A 23443-nucleotide genomic window follows, 5' to 3' on the forward strand; every position below is an offset into this window, starting at 1 on the left:
GATCCCCACCCTCGGGGTACAAGATCCGCCCGCCTCCGCCGTTGGGCAGCGGGGCTCCGGGAGTTCCGCATCCAATCGGAGCCCAGCCCCGCCTGCAGCTCGCCTGGAGCCCAATCCCTCTGGGCTTGGCTCTACTCTTGCAGCTATTCCTCGGCGTAGCTCCGCCTCCAGCTCGGGCCCGAGTCTGGGCTGAGCCTAACTTCTAATTTGCTCTGCCCTCAAGCCAATCACCGACCCCGGATCTCCTATGGCCCCGCCTTCGGGCCCTCCCTGGCCCAGTCCCGGGCCTGGCCTGCTCCGGCCCCACCCTCGGCCCGCCCCGCCGTCGGTGCGCGGCGGCCGGGAAGGCACCGCCCGCAGACGCTCGGAACTGCCGACCCGAGAGCTACCCGTAGAGGGTCGGCGGCGGGAGCGGAGTGGGTCGGACGGGGCCGAGCCGGGCCGGGGGCCGTGTGGGGGCCGGGCGGCGGCCGGGCCGGCGGACGGCGGGATGGGCTGCACCGTGAGTGCCGAGGACAAGGCGGCGGCCGAGCGCTCTAAGATGATCGACAAGAATCTGCGGGAAGACGGCGAGAAGGCGGCGAGGGAGGTGAAGTTGCTGCTTTTGGGTGAGGCCGCGCCCTGCGCTGGGACCCTCGATTCCCCGTCCGAATCCCCAGACAAAGACTTTGACCTCCAGACTAGGGCCTTGAACTCCCAGACTCAGACTGGACCCCCACACCTGGCCTTGAACTCCCAGACCCGGCCTGGCCAGGATACCCAAATGGTTCAAAACTTTAGGTTGGCCTAGACCTCTGATCCGTAGCCCAGACTCTAGGTCAGACCCTTAACTCCTCGCAGACCCCAAGCCCCCAGACTCAGAACCCTGCCTGACCATCCACCCTTGCTGACCAACCTCACAGACCCTCAGAGTCCCTGCCTTGTCTTTCATCCTTCCCTAGACTTCACTCAAATCCCCGGAACCCCCTGCTTTGGCCCCCACCTTAGGCACCACCTGTTTCCCTCACCTGCTCCCCTGGGCATGAATTGGGCATGAACATCCCTGGGGCCCCTGCCAGGCCCCCACCCACTCCTTCCTTTCCCCTCTTGCCTTGTCCCTACTCTGAACCCTGTATCCACCTGTGCACCCTGACATCAAGGGACCTCTCAAGTGGAAACCATGATTGCTCATGAGCCCTCTCTCTAGCTGGAACCCCCAAACCTTTAGAGATCTTTGTGACCTGCATCTGGCTCACCAGGTCCCACTCTGCACACATTACTCCTCAAACCCCTCTGCTCCTCCTCCCTGAGTTCTCTACCACACTTGGGTCTACCTCTGCACTACCTCTACCCCTCCTGCACTAGGTGGACAGGGTCGAGCTGGGAGGAGGGGCCCAGACTAAGGGGCTGGACTGAGGTTCTACTGGTCTCACTGAGGGAGGGAGCCAGGCCTCAAGCTTCCCAGGGAGATTCCGCGGGCTGGCTGTTTCCCAGTTTCTAAGCCCTATCTGGGCCAGTGAGGGGGGCGTCTGGGGAGTAGGATGGAGTGTGAGTGTGGAGGAGTTTGGGTTGTGGCGCCTCCAAGGCCAGGAAAGATGGTGGCTGCTTGAGGGGTGGGGGGAAGTGGAAGTGGTGAGACAGCCGACATATTGCTGCCCTGCTGGGCGGGCCAAGGAGATGTGCTGACGGGTACTGGGCTTCCTGCACCCTTTCTGCGCCGAAAGGCCAAGGACTTGGCCTCTGGAAGTGGGTGGGCCTGTCACATCTTGAGGCCCTGTGAGGGGGAAGTGGTGGGCCAGCTGGATGAGGAGTTGGGGGCCAACTGGAATTGGGGGGCATCTGAGGTGGACTTTTGCAAAGACTGTGCTCCTGATAGTTGTCCCTGTCCGGCCTTCCTGTGGGAGCAGGTGTGGTGCCCGGTGGCAGCCTGATTTGAGGGTTTCAGGGCTCAGGGGAGACAGGCCCTCGTAGCAGCATTGGAGGCTGGACAGTGTATGTGGGGGGGGTGTGGCCCCTCAGCCTCACAGCCGCTGTGGGGTCCTCAGGCTGTGAAAAGCAGAGCTTTCCTGGCTGAGTGTCTGGCCGAGGGACGGACAGCGTGTCTTCATCCTGAGCCCATCTGTTGACTGTCCCTGGGGGCCTGGCCTCAGGGGCACAGCCCAGAGGTTTCAAAATGGCATCCGCTCCGCCGCCGCTGCGGGTAGGAAGAGAAGGGGCGGGAAGGGGCGGCGGCCCAGCCTCCTGGGCTGTTTTGCGTTGGGCGCTTGCCTCTTCCTGTCTTCGCATCGAGTGCGGCAGCACCAGTTGAGTGGGTGTCGCCGCGGTGGAGGGCACGTCGCTTCTGCCCGATGGGCCTGGGTAGGGTGTTTTTGGTACTTCTGTCTCCTGGTGCCCACCCAGGGACCACTGGGCAGCCCCTTCCCAGGCGGATCAGCTGAGGAGATGTGCGACTGGGCCATAGGATCGGGGTACATGCGGCTCCTGGCCCTCTGTGTCCCAACCCCATTCCACTAGTCTTGCTCCGTAGAGCTTGGCTCAGATTTTGGGCCTAGCAGCCCCTCCTACACTGGGCTGGCAGCAACCAGGGGTGCAGGGTCTGGCTCAGCATTTTCTAGGCTGGGGAGTTCATCTCAGCATCTTGCTCCTCTGGCCTTTGCTTCCTCTGTTGAATGGGCTTCCTGGGTTTGGGCCAGAGGAGTGCTGGGCCCAGGATGGGGAGAATAGGGGCCTCATGGAGGTTCCTGTTGGGGGTGGGGGATGGGATCTAAGACCCTGCAGAGGGTGTACTGCAAGGGGCTGGGAGATCTAGATCTGCCTGAAACCGGGGACCCAATCTGCATTGGCTGCCTAGGTAGGGGAACTGGTCAGCCATCCCTTTCCCGTCCAGGTACAAGGAAGTGATGGGAGCCCAGGCGGAGCAGCTTCAGAGTGCTGGGCGCCTGTCCCACGTAGCGGGAAGAACTCTGTCCAGGCAACGGGACTCTTAGGTTGGGCAATTGCCAGCCTTCCCTTTCAGCCAGAACCACGCCTGCTGCCCCACCCGCATACTGGCTCCTTGCCCTCCTGGGTAGCCCTGCCAGCGGATGGGCACCAGGGGCAGAGGCAGATGTGGTACACACCAGTGAGAGCGATTTTCCTAGCAGCTTGTCATGAGGGGGCGCTGGGGGCAGAACTGCTGATACCAGCCCTATTTCAGGGACACCTCTCTCTGCCCCCCAGTTCAACTTGACTGACCCACTATCCCCAGGTGGAATTTGGGGCCTTGGGCTGGGCACTTGAGGGAAAGGAAGCCAGAGTGTGTGTTTGGGGGGTGTCTCTGATTTAGGATGGGCTTGTGTGGGCAGCCTACAGAGAAAGGAGAGACTGTCCCCTCATGGGCTCCATGAAGGCTTCAGTGTATAAATACAGCCCTTCTCTCTTGCCCCTGGGACTGTGCATCTGCTCTCCTAGCTTGGCATGCATTTTCCTTCTTTCCATCTAACTCACTCCTGCTTGACTGTTCTTCAAGACTCTGCTCCAGGACCACCTCCCAGGACCCTTCCTTGACGGAGGCTGCTGAAACCCCTCCTGTGGCTCCTGGTGCTACTGCTTCCTTCCCCCATCAGAGAGTGGTATTTGCCTGGGTGACAGCTGTCCTTCCTTGAGACTACAGGGGCAGAGCTGTGTCCTGTTCATTTCTGTGCCTTCTGTGCCAAGCATGGAGCCTGGCGTGTATCAAGTGCTTCTTGTCTGTTTGTTGAATGAAGGAAGTACTACTAGTCTGAACTCAGTCTTGGGGGTAGATGGGTAGATGGAGGAGTAAGATGGAGGTCACTGAACCTGATACATTGTGGGCGGGTGGCAAGGGCTCAGTGTTGGGACCGATGACAGGGATGGGGGCTGGCAGACACCGAGAGAGAAATTCTTCAGGCTGTTTCTTCCTGAACTCCCCACCTGCCTGACTGGCTCCTCAGAGACAGCCCTTAACCCACCCTGTGCAGAACTCTCGCTGATGAGTCTGTAGCCTGTCATAGGGCAGAGCATGCAGTGGGGATTCCACCCGTTCATATGAGAGTGGTTTTACATGCTTCCTTTCAGCTCTGGCTGTTTGGGGCCTGCTGCGGGCCTGCTGTCTCTGCTGTTCCAGTAGAGCCTATTTAGCTCTCAGAGCTGGGCTGCCCCACAGCCCTGGGGCTCAGGCCAGAGCACTGCTGCAGGAGATCTTGGCCTGGCCAGTGCAGGGACTGCACATACAAAGGCTCGATTAGGTTTACCAAAAGAAAAGGAAAGGAGTGTTGTGGTGTCTGTCCCATCTGTGTTTCTAACAAATGGCCTGGCAAACAGTAGGTGCCTATTAAGCATGTATGGAAAGAATGAGGCTATAGAACACATCCATGAACAGGGATAATTCCAGGGCTGTTGCCTGGGGCTTGGTCTAACTGGAGAAGGGGTAGCCTGGGATCCTGGTTGGGAAGAGTCTAGTGGTGCCTGTGAATGAAGGGTGGGAGGTTCCTCGGGTGGCTTTGCAAAATGAGCGGCATTTGCCAGGGGCAGGTATTGGGGCAGAAAGATCCACTCAGCAAGGGCACTGAAGTAGGAAGGCCTGGCCTGGGGGAGGACGGTTCACCTCTTTAGACTAGCTCTTGGGGTCACACAGACTTAGGTTCAATACCCAGCTCCACCTAGTGCACTTGTTGAGAAACCCAGTGACAGGTGAAATCCTGGTAGATGTCCTGTTCCCCATCCATAACTGGGAACAGGATGCCTGCCTGCAGCCACAGGTGTTGTGGGACCATGGGCCAAAGCCTGGGGGTGTGAGAACAAGTGAGAGAGCCTCTAATGACTCCTACAGAGTTGAGAGTTTGGTGGGGAGGATTCTCCCCAGCCTACAGGCTGACTGGCCCCCATATGGAGGTCCTGGGGAACCCCCTCCCTTGCCCTCAGGCAGCTGTTCACAGCAAGTGGGGAGACCGAGGTGTGTAGACAATTGGTGCCAGCTGGAGTGATAGACTGTCCTGGGGACCTTAAGCCCAACTTCTCAGGGCTGAGCTACCTTCCTGGCTGCCTAAGGTTGGGGAGGCGGCTGGGCTCTAGGCACCAGGTGGGCCGGTACCCAGGCGGGCCTCCAGCCTCCCTGTTCTTCCCACAGCTTTCGAGGTCCCGGCTGGAGCTCATTAGCACTTGAATGGGGGTGGGGTAGCTTGGGCCTCCAGTCTCTTCTTCCCACCCCTCCCCCAGGCTGGGCGAGGCTTTGTCTTCCAGAGCCCGGCCTGGAGCTCCCACGCTGGGAAGCGAGCGAGGGTCTAAGCCATTTCTGACCCCCTGTGCTTGTGTCTTGCCCAGTCCCACTGGGCTCATCTCCTGCCCGTGACCCTAATGTCGGTGCAGACAACAGGAGAAATCAGACTTCTAGGATAGGAGTGGAACTGGGTCCTTCAGGGGTACCCCAAGCCAGGAGACTGGGTGAATCTTTGCAAAAGGAATTGATGGCTTTGCAAAGGAATTGATGCTGGAACTCAGCTGTAGGCATCCCAGGAGGGTGGGGTGGAGAACCCCAGACAGGGCAGAGAGCAGGTGGCAAGGATAGAGGGAATGAGCTGCCACCATAGTTGGAGATGGAAGTTATGCCAGCTGGGGAGCACAGGCTTCTGTGCCAGGCCCTGAGGCAGCATCGAGCCACCCACTGTGCTGAGTTGGAGGCTAGGCTGCCAGATGGGGGTTGGCATGGTCAGGGACCCCTTCAGGCCTGGGCAGCCTGTCAGGGGTTAACCCTGGGCTGGCCTGAGCTGCACGGTCACTGGGTAGCATTATTGGTGTCCTAGGCCTGCAGACGTTGCCCAGCAAGTGACAGCAGGTAGGGTTGGGGCCTGATTGGATCCTGGGGAGGTCCCTAGTAAGCCAGCAGCACTGCAGGGGCTGGCACTTGGGGTGGCTTGGGCCACAGGTTGGTGGGCACAGCAGTCTCTCTTGGTCTCTGTCTCTAAAAGCCACCCATTCGTTTGGCAGGAATAGGATGGAAGAAGCTTTGTCCACATTAGCTCTTAGCCACTGAGGGACCAGGGCCTTGCTCCATCACATCCTCAGCAGAGGATGAGACGTTCTGACCTGGAGGCTGAGTGCTGCACCCCCCCCCCCCCAACACCCCTTTGTGCTTTGGGAGGCAGGACTGGGCAGATGGGAGCAGGGCCATCTGTCCCATCTTCTCAGCATCTTGGGACAGGAGTCCTAATCTAGGAGTTCATTGAGGAGGAAGGGGTCAACAGGTTCTGGCCAGGCCACAGCTCATGGGCTCTGCCTAAGAATGCATTTCAGGGTTCCTGAGGAGGTTAGAGGACTAGGCCCTTTGATGGTGACCCTGGGACCTGCTACTCTCAGGCAGATCCTCTTTCAGCCACAAGTGCAAGGTGGGACCCCTCTGCTTAGCTCCATGCAGTCCCTCTAGCCTGGGGCTCTTGTTCTTACTAAAACCCCAACTCCATCCTCACCCTCACCACCGTGCTGCTTCCTGGAGCTGTGTCCATCTAGGTGGTTTGGGAGAAATAATCTCCCTGGAACAACCAAACAGTTGCTGGGTCTGACGGGGTCTCAGTGTTGGCCTTCTGTGCGTGTTTTCAAGGTTTGGCGAGTGCCTGGTCCATTTGAACCAAAGCCTGAGGGTGGGATCTTCTAAAGTTTATTGAGAAGGTGTCCTTGTGACTCAGAGGATCCTGGGGTGCAAGGCTGGTAAGCCTCAAAATATGCAGGGGGGTGTCAATGGCAGCACCCACGGTGCCCTGGATGGGAGGAGGGGCAGTGAAGTCTGCATGGCAGGGCTGGGCCTCTCAGGGAAGTGGTGTCCACACCGGAGGAAAAGGAGGAAGCAGCTGGAGGAGGAGGAGCCCAAAAGAGGAAGAGGCCAGAGAGCTGCTCCTGCTCTGTGCTGCGGTGGGGGTGTGAACCCTCTCAACTTGGGGGGATCTGGAAGGTGAACCCCACCTGCACAGGCTCATCTGTATACCCCTAAGAACCGCCACTGGTAGTCACTGAGTTGACGTCATTCCAGGCAGCTCTGTGCCTTGTCCCACCTCAGCAACCACTGGGCCCAGGATCCCAGAAAAGGTGGCGCCTTTGAGAAGGATTCCAGACCCCTCCTTTGACCACAGGAAGTGGTGGCTGGGAGAGGGACATCAGCGGGGGGTGGGGGGGGGGCGGAGGGTGGCTAGCAGGAAAGCAAACGGCTGCTCTTATATTCCCGAGTGGCCATTGCCCTGCAAAGCCGGAAGGCCGGCTACAGGCCAAGATGAATGCCCGGAAATGGAGCAGCAGCCCTGGGATTAGCTCACTCTGGGTTTCCCCTGCCTGGGAGTGGACAGAGGGGCCCTTGGTGCAGCCTAAGGATTCCCCTCTGTTCCTACTACCCATTGGGCCTGGAGGTACCATCACTGGGCCTCAGTTTCCCTTTGGTGTTATCACCAGTTTCCCTTTGGTGTCAGCAGCCGTGACTAATATGTAGGGCTGGACTCTTCATGGTCTCATCGTATTTAACCCTATGAGGCCGAGACTGACATTATATCCATTTCACTGATGAGGAAACTGAGGCTCAGAAATATTATATGACTTACCCAGTAAGTAGAGACACCAAGGTGTGATCAGGTAGTGACTGAGCACTGTCCATAACTACCTTTGTCTGTCAGGAGTCTGTGCCCAATTGGCAAGAATTGGTCAGGATGAGAGGCAGATGCTGTGGGTCCACGTGTTTTCTACTTATGCTTGGGGACCTGTCTCTGGGGGGCCTCAATTCCTCTTTTAGGAGATTGAAAGGGGGCTGTCTGCCCTGGAGGTTGGGGACCCAAGAGTCTGTTCATGAATCTTTTTCCTGTTCAAAGCCAGAAGTCTGCCATGTAGCCCCGGGGTGACTTCATCACAGTGCAGCCTCCCATCTTCCCTCCCAGCCCATGTTTCTCTCACAGAAAGATTCAGATCATAGTTAGGCCATTGAGTACTTCACTGGCCTCCTAACATTGTGCTTGTTCCTCTCATAACCCACAGGCTCAGGAGGATGGAGACTAGGCCTGAGGAAGGGTCAGAGGCTGCCCAGAGCAGAGTACGGGCCCCTGAGCCTGGGAGTTGTCCAGATGAGGAGAAGGGAAGAGCTTTCCCACAGGGGGCTCCCACAAAGAGCAGAGGCTGTGGTGGGCTGCCTGCGGTGCTGTATGGCAGCTGAATGTGTCCGTGGTGTGGGCTGGCACCAGCATGATAGGTGAGGAGGCCGGTCCTCATGCTCCTTAGCCTCTGAATCTGAGTTTTGTGGCCTTGCCTTCCTCCATGGAAGTTCCTTGGGGTTCTGCTCTGTGTTATTGGGCCAGGCCCTAGGGGGCTGAGGAGCCTGAGAGAGACTTAGGATAGCGATAGGAGCTGCTTCAAGGGCTCGCTCGGCCATGAGGCCACGCACAAAGCGGAGGACATGCATTATGATGGCCACTCAAGATCTTGGGTCCCAGAAAGCCCACTCCCCCCACCTTCTTCACTGTGCGACCTCAGGCTGTCCTCTTCCCTCTCTGCCCAGTGCTGGGACCTGTAATGTCATGATTCTCAGCATGGTCCCATGGCTTGTGGGCTCAGAGACAAGCTATATGCTTGGGCTGGACCTTGGGACAGTTTGGGGTGAGTGTGAGGATTCAAGGGAGGCTGCTCAGGGCAGGCCTTGAGTTTGGCACACTCCCTTGAGGGTACATTTCATAGGTGGGAACACTGAGGCCTGGGGGTTGGGTATCTCACCCAGGGCCCATCACAGTGAATCAGAAGAGATGGGGATTATTCAGCCTCTTTGAAAACAGCAAAGAGATTCCTTAAATGAAGAAGCATCCCAGAAGGAGGAGTGTGTCAAATGGCCTGGGCCCTTCCAGCCCCTCCTGGCTCCTGTATAGGGGGAGACCTGTAGCCTGAAGGCCAACGATGAACAGGTCTCAGGGCCTCCTCTCCTCCAACTGTCTTTCCTTACCCAGTGGCTCAGTTTCCCTCTGTCCAGTGAGAAAGAGCCCCATTCCAGGGGACACAGCCCTGTCCCAGAAAGTCCTTTCCATGTCTGGCAGGTGCCGAGGCCTCTCTCCCTTACACAGAAAGCTCTGACTTGGCAGTAGCAGGCCAGGCCCTGCTTGCTAGTGCTTCCTGGTGGGCATCATGAACCCCTGGAAGCCATTGGTGGCCACCCAAGTGGCAGACTGGCAAGAGGGAAGTTCCAGGTTTGTTAGGGCACTTGGGGGAGGCAAGCCCACACTTGTGGGTGGGGGTGTTGCAGCCCGAATCCAAGACCCATGTCCCTGTCCCCCAGTGTTAGACCCTTACAGAGCCACCTAGGAGGGAGTCAGGCCTAAGAGAGCACCTGGAGGAAGGAAGAGACAGCCAGGGGCGGGGCTTGGAGGGCCTTTGTCTGGTGGGCCCCCTCCTCCTCTCTCCCATTCCCATTGTTACCCTGTGTGTGGGGTCTCCGCAGGCTGTGGGCCTCCCAGGCCCTGGAGAGGGCGTTGGGTGAGGGTCCAGGCACCTCCCCCAGCTGCCTAGCCTAGACTGCTTTTTAGAAGCAAATGCTCCCCAGTACTGCCCAGCCCCCACCTCCTCCACCATCTCTGGCTGCCGGGCTCCCCCTAGTGGTGGCGGGACCTGGGTCCCTGAGGCTGTAGGGGAGGGGCCAGAGCTAAGGGGCCTGGAACCACCGGCTGGGCCAGAGACAGAGACGTGGCACCTTCCTGGGATGAGAGTGGGAGGTGGCGCCCAGGCTGCCTTTGGGGTAGGCTTCCCAAGGTTCACCCCCACCTTCCCCCCTGTGCCCCACTGGGGCAGGCTCGGGGTGGCAGTGGGGGCGGGCCTGGTACTGTGGGTTTGAGCTGGGCTGCAGCCCAAGTCTACCCTGTGGTCCCAGCCCTGCTGCTTATGAGAATCTCTGCCCTCGGGCCGCCACGTCAGCTGGCTGCTCTCCCTAGGCCCATGTGTTCCAGGGGAGCCCACCAGTGCAGGAGCCTCTGCCCAGCCTTCTGAGCGCATGGAGTCAGTGAGCAGTGTCTGCGGCAAGGCCCCGGGACGGGAAGAAGGCCCCAGCTATGTAGCAGTACTGGGTTGTGGAAGCGAAGTGACAAACTCAGAGCCAGAAGCCCGAAAAGAACTGAGTGGCTCTGACTGCTGTCCCACAGTACACAGGTCCCAGCAGGAACCGCCAGTGCTGCGCCAGCCTGTTAGCCGCTGGTCATTGCCCTCCACTGCACCTTGTCTGAAAGCCTCAGAAACTCTCCTTCCGATGAGATGGCCACAGCAGGCCACTCTGCAGGTCGTGGTTGCAGTGAACTATGCAGTATGGTCATTGAAGGCTGCAGGAAATGAAAGGTTTGGGGACATCTGTGATCTTCCATAGAGGAGAAACGTAGTGATAACTTTTATCTGAGTGTTCACTGTGTGCTGGGCACTATGAGAAGAGCTTTGTGTTTAATCCTCCCCTCCCTCTTGGAGGAGATAATAGTGGTGTCCTGTTTCACAGATGAGGTACCAGAGCAAGGGCAGGAAGGGGGTGAGGCTCTTGAGAACATCAGGAAGGATCAGAATGGGCACCAGGGCTGTGGTAGGTCTGGACCTCTCTTTCAGAGAGGGTCTGACAGTGAGCGATGGGTCAGTTGGCCACTTGAGGCTTGGCGGCGTCTGCAGAAGGGAAACTGAGGCCAGAAAGGACAGCAGCATTCAGGGCCTCCAGCAAGACAAAGCCTTGTCTGAGACACAGAGGGTCAAGATAGACCTACAGCAGTGACCTGATGCTGGGGCTGGAAGTCAGCATCAGGCAACAGGACCAGCGACCCCGTCTCTGCTGCTGCAGAGGCCCTGCTGGCCTTGTTCGGGCAGGTGGAGTTGTGCTGTCTCCCTTCCCCCATCTGTTCCCGCCTCTGTTGGGGCCCAGCGCTCCCAGAGTGGAAGCAGATGTTCTAATGCAGAGCAGCCTCTGTCGCCAGCACATCATGGCAATTACTGCCTGCCTGCTGGGGGCCCAGCAGCTGTGCCCTGGGACAAAGGCTGTGGAGGTTTCTTCTTGGTGGGAAGAGGTATGGCCCAATAGGAACACTGAAGTCATCCTAGGGAGCCTCTGTGGGCCCCTCTGATATCACCCAGCTGGAGAAGTAGTGCCTGGTGGGGTCCTCTGTGGGCAGGAGACTCCTGCCACCTTCAGTCTAGAACCAGCTAGTGAAGCCTCCTCTGAAGGGAGGGTGCAGGGCTGGGTGGAAGGAACTGGGCACCCAGGACCAGCAGGGTACAGGCAAACTTCAAGCCAAGTACTAGCTTATCTGATAGGGGAGCACTGTCAAGTCCTAATGGAAAAGGGCCCGGGGGAGGGGGTGAAGAGTGGGGCTAGGCCCCACAGCTCCTGGGGGTACCTGCCCCCCCCTATTCCACCATCCCACCCACTCTGCCTCTGCCTCCTGGTCTGCTTGTTGTAGCTGCTCCTGGGCCATGCCTCTCCTTCTGTCCCTCTGTTCCCCCCTGCTTCCTGCCTAGCCACCAGCACCACACCCTTGTCCTGCCACTCACTCCTTCCTGCTTGAGTCACAGCTGCTGGGAGGACAAAGGGGCCGCCCTGAGTCCAGGGATGGGGGCTCCATGATTTTGGTTTGTCCACCTGTCAAATGGGGGCAGAGAATGTCCTCCTAACCCTCAGAATGTGACAGGAAGGGAGGCTGAGGCTCAAAGGGGACAGGGAAATGGACCCTCAGTTGGCTGGGACAGGGAGCAAGTGTCCTGGCTCCAGCCTGGTCACCCAGGTACTGCCCATCTCTGTGTCTGCCAGGTCTGCCACTGCTAGGAAAATCAGATGCAAAGCTCATTTGTGCTGTCATCCCTGTCTCTGGGCAGGGTCACAGGGTGCCATACCACTTTACTAGGAGAGTGGTCAAAAGGCCAGACAGGGAAACTGGTACCTCAGGCAGACATGGTCCCAAAGTCACACAAGAGACAGAACCCTTACCAAAACCTCAGGTCTCATGTGCCCTGGACAGTTGCCCACTCTGAGTCTTGGTTTGCCTGACTGGGGCCTGCATGATTGATCTGACCCATCACTTCACATCCTTGGCTTCTGCTCCTCCACTGAACCCCCAATCCTGGCTGAGGCCTCTGGTTCCTGAGTCTCCCTCTGCCCCAGGATGTGCTACCAGCCTCCTGCTCTGTGGGAGCAAGTGCCTAGGTGGGCAGGACAGCCAGGAGGTCACCTGGACCTTGTGGTTAGCCAGCCCGGTGCTGCCCTCCCTGCTCCTGGATATTTGGGTTCTGGAGGATTGGCCTCGGTGATCAGGCATCACTCTCGGGCCTTCCTAGGCCCTCTCCCCATCTTTCCATCAGCAGGTATGGAGTGTCAGTGTGGGGGACCCTGGCTGTTCCTCTGCCATGCATAGCACGAGGAAGCAGGAGTACTGCCATCTGACCAAGCCCATGTCCAGGGGAGTGCACTGGAACGGGTGCTTCTAGGGCCCAGGGGCTGAACCGATAGTAGAGGGGCTCGCTGCTTCAGAGCCACCCCCCAGGGCCTGCACAGTTGTGTGTCCCCCTCCCCCGCCCCAATTACTCCCTCACCTATCCTGGGAAGCAGGCCTGGGATAGTCAGAAGCCCAGTAATACCCAGCAGCTGGTAGCATTTGAGAGGAGACCCCAGACCCTTCTCAGGGAGGCCACTGGGTTGTGCACATACCAGGCCTAACTCTGTGAGGGCCACAGCTGTGCCTCAGTTTCTCCTAGTAAAATGTGGATCTGGGGTGAGATGGGTGGGCAGGGTGGACGGAGGTGGGCAGGGACCTTGGTGGGGATGGGGAGGGCACTGTAGAGACTCAGACTATTATCTGCCTAGGAAGGCAGGGAGTGAACCCAGTGACACGTGCAGCCTGGACCTGAAGACAGTGTGGCCCAGCTGCACTGGGCAGCTCTAGGAGGCACTACATGGCTGGCAAGGTGGGCCACCCATAGAGGGGATTAGGACCATGGGACAGTAACCTCTGTCTCAGTTTTCTCCGTTTGTTAGGTGGGATTGCTGTGAGATTAAATTCCTTAGTTGCCATGACAGGCAGAGAAGAGCATCTGACACGTAGAGGTTGCTGTTCATGGCTTTGCTATGATCATTATTGTCGATACTCTTGCTGCTCATGTGAGTCTGTGTGTTTTCCCCTTTACCCTCTGAGGTTGTCTTGACCTGCCCTGAGGGATAGTGGAGCCAGAGTCCCCAAGTGTGACCTCCCCACAGACCCCGCCATCTACTCTCCTGAGCTGCTCAGAGGGGTAGACCTGCCACATTGATCAAAAGGGTTGGGACACATGTCAATGGGCCATGGCACACGTATGCCCCGCAAAGAAAACTGCATGGGCAAATGCCTGGCTTTGGCAAGAGGAAGGGCCTGGCAGGTGCAGGTATGGCTGGCAGTGATGGCAGTGAAGGAGCAGAGGGAACAGTCTGTGCGAGAGCTGGGAGGGGAAGCAGGGCCCAACTGAGGTGTCTTCTACTTGGAGTTTGGGACAGTGAAAGGAGGGGCGCCTGGGTGGCTCAGTCAGTTAAGTGTCTGAGTCTTAATTTGGTTCAGGTCATGATCTCACCGTTCCTGAGCTTGAGCCCCACATGGGGCTCTGCACTGATAGTTCGGAGCCTGCTTGGGATTCTCTCTCTCCCTCTCTCTCTCTGCCCCTCCCCCATGCTCTCTTTCTCTCTCTCAAAATAAATAAATAAACGTTAAAAAACAACTTTATTAAAAAAAAAAAAAAGGGGACGGTGAAAGGAGGAGATGAGGTCCTGCCCCCACTCCCACCATCCCCCAGCCAGGAGGTAGTGTAGCCCTCCTGGTCTTCACACTTCCCTGCAGACTCCCTGGGGAATGTGGGTTTCTGGGCTGCACCCCTCAAGATCTGGCTCTGGGTTTGTGTGTCTAGGATAGGACCTAGGAATCTGCTTTTTTTTTTTTTTTTTTTTTCCCCCTCCCTCCTTTTTAAAAACACCTTCTGGGGCCTCTTGCAGCATCTGAGCCACATCTGAGAAAGGCTGGGCAGGCCAGGCAATCTTGGTCCTGTGTGTCTCCCTGCCTATCTGAATCCTGGCTGCACAATCTTTTTTTTTTTTTTTTTAATTTTTTTAATGTTTATTCGTTTTTGAAAGACAGAGACAGAGCACAAGCACGGGTGGGGCGGAGAGGGGTGGGGGGACACAGAATCCGAAGCAGGCCCCAGGCTCTGAGCTGTCAGCACAGAGCCCAATGCGGGGCTCGAACTCACAAATCGTGAGATCATGACCTGAGCCGAAGTCGGATGCTCAACCGACTGAGCCACCCAGGCGCCCCTCCCCTTTTTTTTTAATGTTTGTTAATTTTTGAGAGAGAACAAATGGGGGAGGGTCAGAGAGAGAGGGAGACAGAGGATCTGAAGTGGGCTCTGCACTGACAGCAGAGAGCCCGATGTAGGGCCCGAACCCCAAACCATGAGATCATGACCTGAGACGAAGACACTTAACCAACTGAGCCACCCAGGGGCCCCCTGGCTGCAAAATCTTGGGCCAAGACTACCTTTGTGAGCCTCGGTGTCCTTGTCTATAAAATGGAAGCAGAAGTAGTATGTTTGTAGGGCTGCTGTGGCAGCCATGGGAAAGAGTACCAGCAAATCCCTCAGTATTGGCCAAGGAGAATATAGAATGGGCCTCTGCCAGGCTTGGAAGCATGTTGAGTCAGTCCAAGGGTATGTGTGTATGAGCGTGTGTGTGTCAGTCATGCTGCGTGTCTCCCAAGTCCTGGTCTCCATCTGCTCAGGGTAGACTTGGGCCATGCCTAGGAGGCAGGACTATGACACTGTCCTAGCCCAGGCCCCTTGGTGGCTCAGAGTGTGGGGAGAAGAGGGAATGCTCCCCTGCTAGAGTGTGCAGGGCTCCTTCCTGCCAGCTGTGCCCTGGCACCATGTTGGCGAGCCTGCTTGCGTGAGAATGACAAGGAGACTTCTGAGGGCTTGTCTCCAACCAAAGCCCCTGAGCTCATTCTGCTGTTGAGGGGGGTAATGTGGTGGGCAGTGAAGCTTGGGGGAAGCAAAGGCCTGGGGTCTTGACCACTGTGGCCCTGCCAGCTGCACCCTTGTAGCTTTGCTGCCTCCCAGGCCCAACTGCCTCCATCTCCCTGTGCAGTTGATGGGGGAGGGTGGGTTCTGCCTCTGGGGCTGCCAGTGGCTGGGCCACATGTAGCCCCACTGGGGCTGCTCCCTGACAGCCTGTGCCCTCTGTTCCAGGTGCTGGGGAGTCAGGGAAGAGCACCATTGTCAAGCAGATGAAGTAAGTGCTATGTGCGAGAGACAGCCACCAAACCCTGATTTCCCCTCTTCTTTCTCTGGGTCTGTGTTGCACCCCCCCCCCCCCCCCCCGCCAAGTAGTGGCCCAGCCAGTCTTAGCCAAGCCCAGGACCTTGTCGGAGGCAATCACCCATCCTCACGTCCCAGAGGGTCGGGGAAGTTTCCTTCTCTCTGTAATAGGTCCCTGCAGGCTTCAGCAGCCCCAGGAGGCCATGTATGGTCCTCGTGCCCTAGGGGCCCTAACTCCTGACCTCTGGCTGCCAGGATCATCCATGAGGATGGCTATTCTGAGGAGGAGTGCCGGCAGTACCGGGCGGTCGTCTACAGCAACACCATCCAGTCCATCATGGCCATTGTCAAAGCCATGGGCAATCTGCAGATTGACTTTGCCGACCCCTCCCGAGCGGTATGTCCTCTCCTCAACCCCTGCCTGCTTCCCTAAAGGCTTCAGGGCAAGCCTTGTCCTGGGGAACCTAGAAATACCCAAGCCTGGGCCCCATTCTGGAGGCCCCTGACAGGTGGGGTGGGGGTGAACTCCTGTGACTGGCTGACACCTCGACACTGCGCCCAGGATGATGCCAGGCAGCTGTTTGCACTCTCCTGTACTGCTGAGGAGCAAGGCGTGCTCCCTGAGGATCTGTCTGGTGTCATCCGGAGGCTCTGGGCTGACCACGGTGTGCAGGCTTGCTTTGGCCGCTCTCGGGAGTACCAGCTCAACGACTCCGCTGCCTAGTGAGTACTCCAAGGAGCCGGGTGGGGTGAGGGGGGCTCTGGACCACAGCCTAGAATGGAGGGCCTGAGCATTCTCAGAAAGACACTGCCAGTCTCTGCTTATGAAGCTGGTGACTGTCAACCAAGGCCTTGGTGATTTTTGCTTTGAGGTGGGGGGCATGGTATTGAAAGTCAGGAGGAAGGACAGGCAGGGCTGCTGTCCCTCCAGGGCCAACTGGAGTCTGATCTGTCCTTAGACACAATCATTGTATTTTTAAATTTTTTTTTTAAATTTGTTTGTTTGTTTATTTGGAGGGAACACGCATGAGCAGGGGAGGGGCAGAGGGAGAGGGAGAGAGAGTGAATCCCAAGCAGGCTCCGTACTGTCAGTGTGGAGCCCAATGCAGGACTTGAACTCATGAACTGTGAGGTCATGACCTGAGCCGAAATCAAGAGTCTGACACTTAACTGACTGAGCCACCCAGGTGCCCCTAGATGCAATCATTCTAAAGAACATTTGCTGCCTCCTGTGCCAGGCCCTGTGCAAAGCTTGAGGGACCCAGCGAGGATGGAGTAGACACATCCCCAAGTAGCGACCACCTACAGTGTCAGTGTTATGGTGGGAGTGGGGGTAGGTCTAGAGCAGGGACTGCCTCAGCTGAGTTCTGAACAAGAGACAGGCAGAGGAGGAACAGGAAAATCTCCTAGGCAGGGGCACATGTGCACAGGCCTGGAAGTGAGTAGTGCTGGCTGTGCCGGGGGTCCCAGAAGATGTTCAGACTGGCTGGAGAGGAAGATACAAGGGGAAGAGACCAGGAGGTGACAGATATGTGTTTAAGTTAGAGCCTAAGACTTGGCTGGGGAATCACAGGGGGTTCTGGGAGTTCCAGAGGCCCAGCCTATGGGGTCATTGTCTGAACTCCTTCCCTGAACTACCTACCGTATGCCAGGCCTGGTGCAGAGGGCTGAGCACCCACGGAGAACAGGACAGGTTGGTGGCCAGTGCTGATGGCTGCGGGAGACGTGCCCAGGCTTTTTGGACTGCGCCAAATAGGCAGATAGGCGGTTGCCCCTGTGCTCATACCTCACCTCTCCCACCTCTGCTTAAGCCAGCCCCTGTTCGCAGCACCTTTCTCCCCCGCTGTGCTGCCCTTCAAGTCCTGAGCCCACCCAGAGAGGGGCTGGACCAGGGTGAGGGTGGATAGGAGGCTGGCCCTGCCTGGTCCTGCGCCCTGAGCCCTGCCCCAGTCACATGAAGCGCCTCCCTCTCCTTGCAGTGCCCTGAATGCCCTTGTGAGTGCCCCCCAGAGGAGTTGCAGAATAGCAGCCAAACATAGTGGGGGTCAGAGCTCCTGGGTGGCTCAGTTGGCTAAATGTCCGACTCTTGGTTTCAGCTCAGGTCATGATCTCACAGTTCATGAGTTCGAGCCCCGCATCGGGCTCTGTGCTGACAGACAGAGCCTGCCTGAGATTCTCTCCCTCCCTCTCTCTGTCTCTCCCTCCTCTACTCTGTCTCTCAAGATAAATAAACTTTAAAAAAAATTAAACAAACAAACAAACAAACATAGTGGGGGTCTCCAGACCTCAGCGATGCCCGTCTCAGAGGTCACAGAGGCTCAGCACCAGCAGATCTTATGGGTCCTAGAGGCAGGCAGGGGTGGGTCCTATCAACCATTACCACCTCAGTGTCCAGGATACTCAAGGAGGGTAGGTATGGGTCCCTTCCAGGCTACTCCCCATTCCTTCGTTCCCTAGACATTAGGCACCCGCTGTGTGCCCAGCACTGTTCTGGGGGTGGGGATCCAGCAGTGACACAGGTCTTGTTCTCCCAGGCAGGTTTATGCCATGACCAGATCACCTAGGGGTGGGGAGTGGATTAGAACACTACAGGGAACAGGAGTGCCCCAACCCCTCTTCACAGCAATCCTTCAAGGCTGCTGTGGGTCAGTGGGACCCTGGGGTGAACCCTGTTGTGGAGAAGGGGGAGGCTGGCGTGGAAACCACCAGGAGACCTCTGGGCAAGAGGTTCTCAGTAGGTGGCGGGGTGCCGTAAGCAGGTCACAGCCCATGCGTCATGGGCCCTCATGGTCCTTCCTGTTTTTCTGTTCTGTCCCTGCGTCTCTGAGGTCATTTCCTGCTGGCCCCAACAGCCCTGCGCCAGGAGTGAAGTGAGACATTGGCACTGGGCAGCGGCTCAGAGGCCTGGACCCAGTCCCCAGGGCACCTCAAGGATATTGAGGCAGACAGAGCTGGTCCCAGGGCCTGACAGGAGCAGTGTTGATATTAATCAAGGGAGCTGGTAATGAGGAGCCCCTGGGACTCCTGCCAAACAGGTGCCCATGCTCTCCCTTGAGGAATCCAAATTTTATTGGACGCTGGGCAAAGAGCCCATTGAGCCTGACAGGCCCCAACCTGTCCAACCCTGCATTGAGGGACATGCCAGGCTGCTCTGTAGTGGGTGCCATAATTGTGCCAATTAGCATCCTGAATCCCTCACTGAAAGACTAATTTGTCCCTTCCCACCCTCCTCAGTTTGCAGCTCTACCAGGCCTGGATCCTGTCTGAGGCAGGCCTGGCTAGGACCTGGGTGCTGGGGCTTGGCTGGCTGGTCACAGCCGCACCTCCTCCGGGCCCGTTCCACAGGCAGGAGGCGGCAAGGGCTTCTGGTCCAGTTTTTCTCATCTGAGCAATGAATGTCATAAAGGCAAGGGTTGAAGAGGCAAGGGCTTTGAGAAATGAGGGGATGGGAGGAATAGGGGCCTGGGTCAGCTGGCCCGGGGTCCAGGTTAGGAGGCCTCCTGCTGGCCACTACTGACCTGCCTGCCCCCACATCTAGCTACCTGAATGACCTGGAGCGCATCGCGCAGAGCGACTACATCCCCACACAGCAGGACGTGCTACGGACCCGTGTGAAAACCACGGGCATCGTGGAGACACACTTCACCTTCAAGGACCTACACTTCAAGTGAGCCAGCATGTGGGCAGGGTGGAAGGGCAGGACTTGCTAGCCTTTGGGGCGACAGACGGAGGGACCCTTACTCCAAGGCCTGCTAATGGCTGTATTGGGAGGGAGGGGCTGGTCCAGGATTCCCCAGGATTCCCTGCTCTGAGGTTTCTCAAGGCTGTGTGGTTGCCAGTGGCCCACATCCTCTGCTGCCCCTGCCCCATGTGGCTGCAGCCTGCCCTGCTGACCAGCCCTGACCCCACCTATGCAGACATGCTCCGACCCAGAACCTTGAGTAAGGTGGACAAGTGTGAATGATTCCATGAAGACAACTGCCCCACTCTGAGCAGGCCTCTGTCCTCAGTCAGCCAACTTGTGAAATGGGGACCGTCTCTCGGGACCGCCTTTTCTGGAGCTAAGGCGACCCTGTGTCCGCAGGATGTTTGATGTGGGCGGTCAGCGGTCTGAGCGGAAGAAGTGGATCCACTGCTTTGAGGGTGTCACAGCCATCATCTTCTGCGTAGCCTTGAGCGCCTATGACCTGGTGCTAGCTGAGGACGAGGAGATGGTGAGAGGCCGAGAGGCCGCTGAGGGGGGCGTGGGGGTGGGGAGCAGTGGCGGGTGCTGACCGCGCTGTCCTGCCCCCAGAACCGCATGCACGAGAGCATGAAGCTGTTTGACAGTATCTGCAACAACAAGTGGTTCACAGACACGTCCATCATCCTCTTCCTCAACAAGAAGGACCTGTTTGAGGAGAAGATCACACACAGCCCCCTGACCATCTGCTTCCCTGAGTACACAGGTGTGGGGACTGGGCCTCTGGGGAGGAGCTGGTGGTGACCAGGTGGTGCGCAGGCGCCCCCCGCTGGACAGAAGGGTAACTGCGGGACACTCAGGCAGGAGCTGGTGCCTCACTTAGGCCTATGTACTTGTGCCTGCACACAGGGCCTGTACCCCGTACATGTGCACAATCAGGAGCCCTTCTTTACACACTCAAACATGCATGTACATTCACATACACTGTCACCCTTTGCACATGTGTGCACATGTTATATGCTTGTCTGTTCACACGCACAGGACCTTGTCGTTCATGTGGGACAGGCCTGCCTGCCGTACAGGTGGCACAAGTCCTCACCATTTTGTCTCCCACAGGGGCCAACAAGTATGACGAGGCAGCCAGCTACATCCAGAGTAAGTTTGAGGACCTGAACAAGCGCAAGGACACCAAGGAGATCTATACGCACTTCACTTGTGCCACCGACACCAAGAACGTGCAGTTTGTGTTCGATGCCGTCACCGACGTCATCATCAAGAACAACCTGAAGGACTGCGGCCTCTTCTGAGGGGGCGGGGCCTGGCAGGATGGTGAGCTGGGACGGTAGTGGGGTGGGTAGGCTGGCAGGGAGCTGGGGTGGAACAAAGTGGAGCCATTGAGCCCAGATAAGGGACAGGGTTGGGCCTCGGGAGGGCCTGGGTTGGGTGGGGGGTTGCCTGGGAGCACAGGGTGGCAAGTCAGGTGGGCTACTGAGGTCAGGGCACACAGGTAGGCTGGCTAGTGATCCAGACAGCAGAAACATCTGGCCATGTGCCGGGAGAAAATTAGAGGGCTGTTCTGACCTCCCTTGGAGAAAACTTAGTCATCCACCAAGCCACTGGCCTGGCCGGAAGGAGGCTAGATGACAGAGAGTGCAGCCACCTGCCACTCAGCGTGACCAGCTCTGCACTCGGCTCTGCGGTCTTTCCTTCAGACCTAGCTGAGGGTCCTGGGCTGACGCCGGCCCCACTAGCCCTGGGGCAGATGGGGAGGACTCTGCCAGTGCTACAGACCCCCCTCCCTCACATAACCCAGCAACAGACACTGGCTCCTGGGCAGCCACTGTGTCCCTGGTAACAGGTGGATGAGAAAAAAGAGAGGGTCATTGTCCAGGGAGGTGGGAGGAGAGGCACACTCTGGCTTCCTCCCGACCCATGCCCTGACTGTCCCCCACCTCCAGGGCCACCGCCGACTCTGCTCCCTCCAGCTCCTGAGGAAGATGGGGGCAAGAGGACCACGCTCCCTGCCTGCCCGCTCCTCTCCTCTCCCCGGCTGCTTTTTCCCTCTTTCCTCTCTCTGTTCTTGGCTCCCCTGTTCCCTCCCTCAGCTCCAGAGACTCGGGTTGAGGAACTGCCACAGGCCCTCCTATTTGAAGCCGGCCCTTGTCCTAGCTGCCGGGAATGGCCGCGGTACCCCCTTCCTGGGCATCTCTTCTGGTGTTAACCATTGTCTTGTTCTGTGATGGGGGAGGGGAGCACATGCTGAATCTCCCAAGGCCTGTGTCTGGAGGGGCACTCACTTCTCCAGCCTGAGACCCCTGGCTTCGCTCAACACCAGCCCCTGACCCAGCCCAAGTCCAAATGTTTACAGGGAGCCTCCTGCCCATCCCACCCCTCTAGCCGCTCGGAGGCCCCAAAGGAAAAAGCACAAGAAGCGTGAGACGCCACCATTCCTGGAGACTACAGTCCACCTGCTCATTCTCGTAGCTTTTTAAAAAAAAAAAAATGAAAGTAAAGGAAAAAAAAAAAAAAAGACAAAACTGCAAACCTAGAAAACTTTTTAGAGAAAAACTATTTAAAACTGTCAGATCCTAACCAGCGCCCACCCAGCCCCCTTCCAGTGATTCCGTGCCTTGAGTGTGTCTGCGTGTTTACACCCATCCCTCTGCTGGCTGCCCCTCCCCTACCCCGTGCGGGCGGCACATCTGCCCTGCCCTCCACAGAACTGGGTTCCAAGGGCTGTTCCAGACAACTGCCAACATCACTGAGGGCCCCGTCCCAGTGGCCCTGGGCCCTGGCTCCATTAACCTAAATGTAGCTCCTTAGCGCTAACCTAGGAACCGCCGCTGCCTGCTGAGGGCCATGCCCCTCGTGCCCTTGCCCCAGGCCCGGGTCCTTCAGCGTTGAACACTTCCTTGCTTTTTTCACATGTTTTATGGAATTGTTCACCTGGTTTGAAATAATAAAATGTAGAAAGAAAAAATACCAAGTACTGCTCAGTACTCTTCTATCCCAGGGACGGAGACCCAGACTAAGCTGTGCCGAGGTGATAGTGACCTGAACCTGAAACCTCATTTGTGGCAGGGCCCCAGGTGCTCTGCCCTCCAGGTCATCCTCAGGCCCAGTACACAGCACCTCAGTGTTCCCACTCTGTAGTCATTTCACCTACTGGCACCAGTACTCGCTCCCCTCTCCTCCCAGGCCCACCGTGGCCTTGGGTTTGAGGCAGTCTTCAAGCTTTCCCTGTGCAGCAGGGCGGATTTCTTCCGGAGCTGCACCTCTAAGGGATTCTTCTATATTGGGAGCAATAGAGGGGTCCAGTGAGTAGTGCAGAAGGAAGATGTGACTTCTGACCTCCCAGGCCCAAGGCTCCGAGACCATGAGTTGCAGAGTCCCTTGCACACCCTTCCTTCTCCCCACCTGAGGTGTTTGCCTAGACCCTTGCTCAGGGCTGGGCTTCTTGGGGTTGACTAAACAGAAAGGCCAGGTACAGTAGGGGCCTGAGGCATGTTCAGAAAGGTCTCTGTCCCGCAGCTCCCCCTCCAAACCTGGGGGTGGGGTGGGAAGGGACAGGCAGCCATGGGCTAGGGCCCTAAAAATGCGGAAGCTTCTGTGAGGCTATGGGAAGTGCACGCACGTCGCTGGAGAAGACAAGGCAGATGACAAGGCGGCGGGGGTAGGAGGGTGCCCGTTGGGTGAGCTCGGAGCGCCAGGCAAGGCGCCTGGACTTTGTTCCGCGCGCGGGGGCGCTGGACAGCAGGCAGCTGAGCCTAAGGGAAGGGCTCGACGGGGCGGGGCTCGGAGGCAAGCTCCTCCGCAGCCGCCAGGGGGCGCCGTAGTCCGTGCCGGGGCCCGCCGGGCTTGTCACGGAGGCTGACGTCAGCGGGTGCTGCGGAGGCCGCGGGGCACAAAGGCAGCTTTGTCGGGCCGCGGCGGCTCCGCGCCTGCGGCGGGACAAAGCGGCCTGGGCCGGGGTCGGCGCCGCGGAGGCGGGAAAGGCAGGGGGTGGGAGGGTGGGGCCGGGGACCCAGGACCCCGCCTCCGCACACCTGCCAGTCCCCGCACGGCCTCAGGGCCCAGAGTGCTGGCAAGAGATGAGAGACTGCGGCCGGCGGATCGGAAGGAGATCAACGCCCCCCAGCCTCCGTTCCCGCCCCAGTTCCTCGGGCCTTTTCCTGCTACCGCTGCCTCCGAGGCTTAGGGCTGAGGGCCGGCTGGCAAGAACAGGATCCCGCACCCAACCCAGGATCCCTGCCTTCCTTCCAGGCCTGGACCTCGCTGTGCCCCAGATACGCGGGCGGGGCGGGAGCTCCGGTGCGGTGATGCCCGCCCAGCAGGAAGTCGCGCCGGAGATGGTTCCTTCCTTCCCTCCTGATGGGAACCCTGCACAGAGGGACCATTGAGGGGCCGGCATTGTCTGCCAGATGCACCCAGTGCCTCTCACCCTGGGTGGGCCCTGCAGGATTCTGGCCAGGATCCCCTTGTACC

The 23443-nt window shown here is 58.2% G+C and overlaps 1 protein-coding gene across 1 annotated transcript; it reads left to right on the forward strand.

Moving 5' to 3' along the window:
• The first annotated feature begins 341 nt into the window (after positions 1–341).
• On the forward strand, positions 342–21940 carry GNAI2 (G protein subunit alpha i2). Its single transcript, XM_007088557.3, has 9 exons — positions 342–608; positions 15208–15250; positions 15532–15673; positions 15839–15999; positions 18815–18943; positions 19361–19490; positions 19571–19724; positions 20075–20287; positions 20917–21940. Exons 1-8 carry the CDS (start codon positions 491–493, stop codon positions 20263–20265), a joined length of 1068 nt encoding a protein of 355 aa, XP_007088619.3. The 5' UTR covers positions 342–490; the 3' UTR covers positions 20266–20287; positions 20917–21940.
• The last annotated feature ends 1503 nt before the right edge of the window (positions 21941–23443 follow it).

This window comes from Panthera tigris, chromosome A2, assembly GCF_018350195.1.
Source record: "Panthera tigris isolate Pti1 chromosome A2, P.tigris_Pti1_mat1.1, whole genome shotgun sequence".
NCBI lineage: Eukaryota > Metazoa > Chordata > Mammalia > Carnivora > Felidae > Panthera > Panthera tigris.

Coding starts and splice junctions, on each gene's coding strand:
- GNAI2 (XM_007088557.3), top strand. CDS start 491: ATGGGCTGCACCGTGAGTGCCGAGGACAAGGCGGCGGCCGAGCGCTCT. Junction 15,251..15,531: donor ACCATTGTCAAGCAGATGAA/GTAAGTGCTATG, acceptor TCTGGCTGCCAG/GATCATCCATGAGGATGGCT. Junction 19,491..19,570: donor TAGCTGAGGACGAGGAGATG/GTGAGAGGCCGA, acceptor TCCTGCCCCCAG/AACCGCATGCACGAGAGCAT.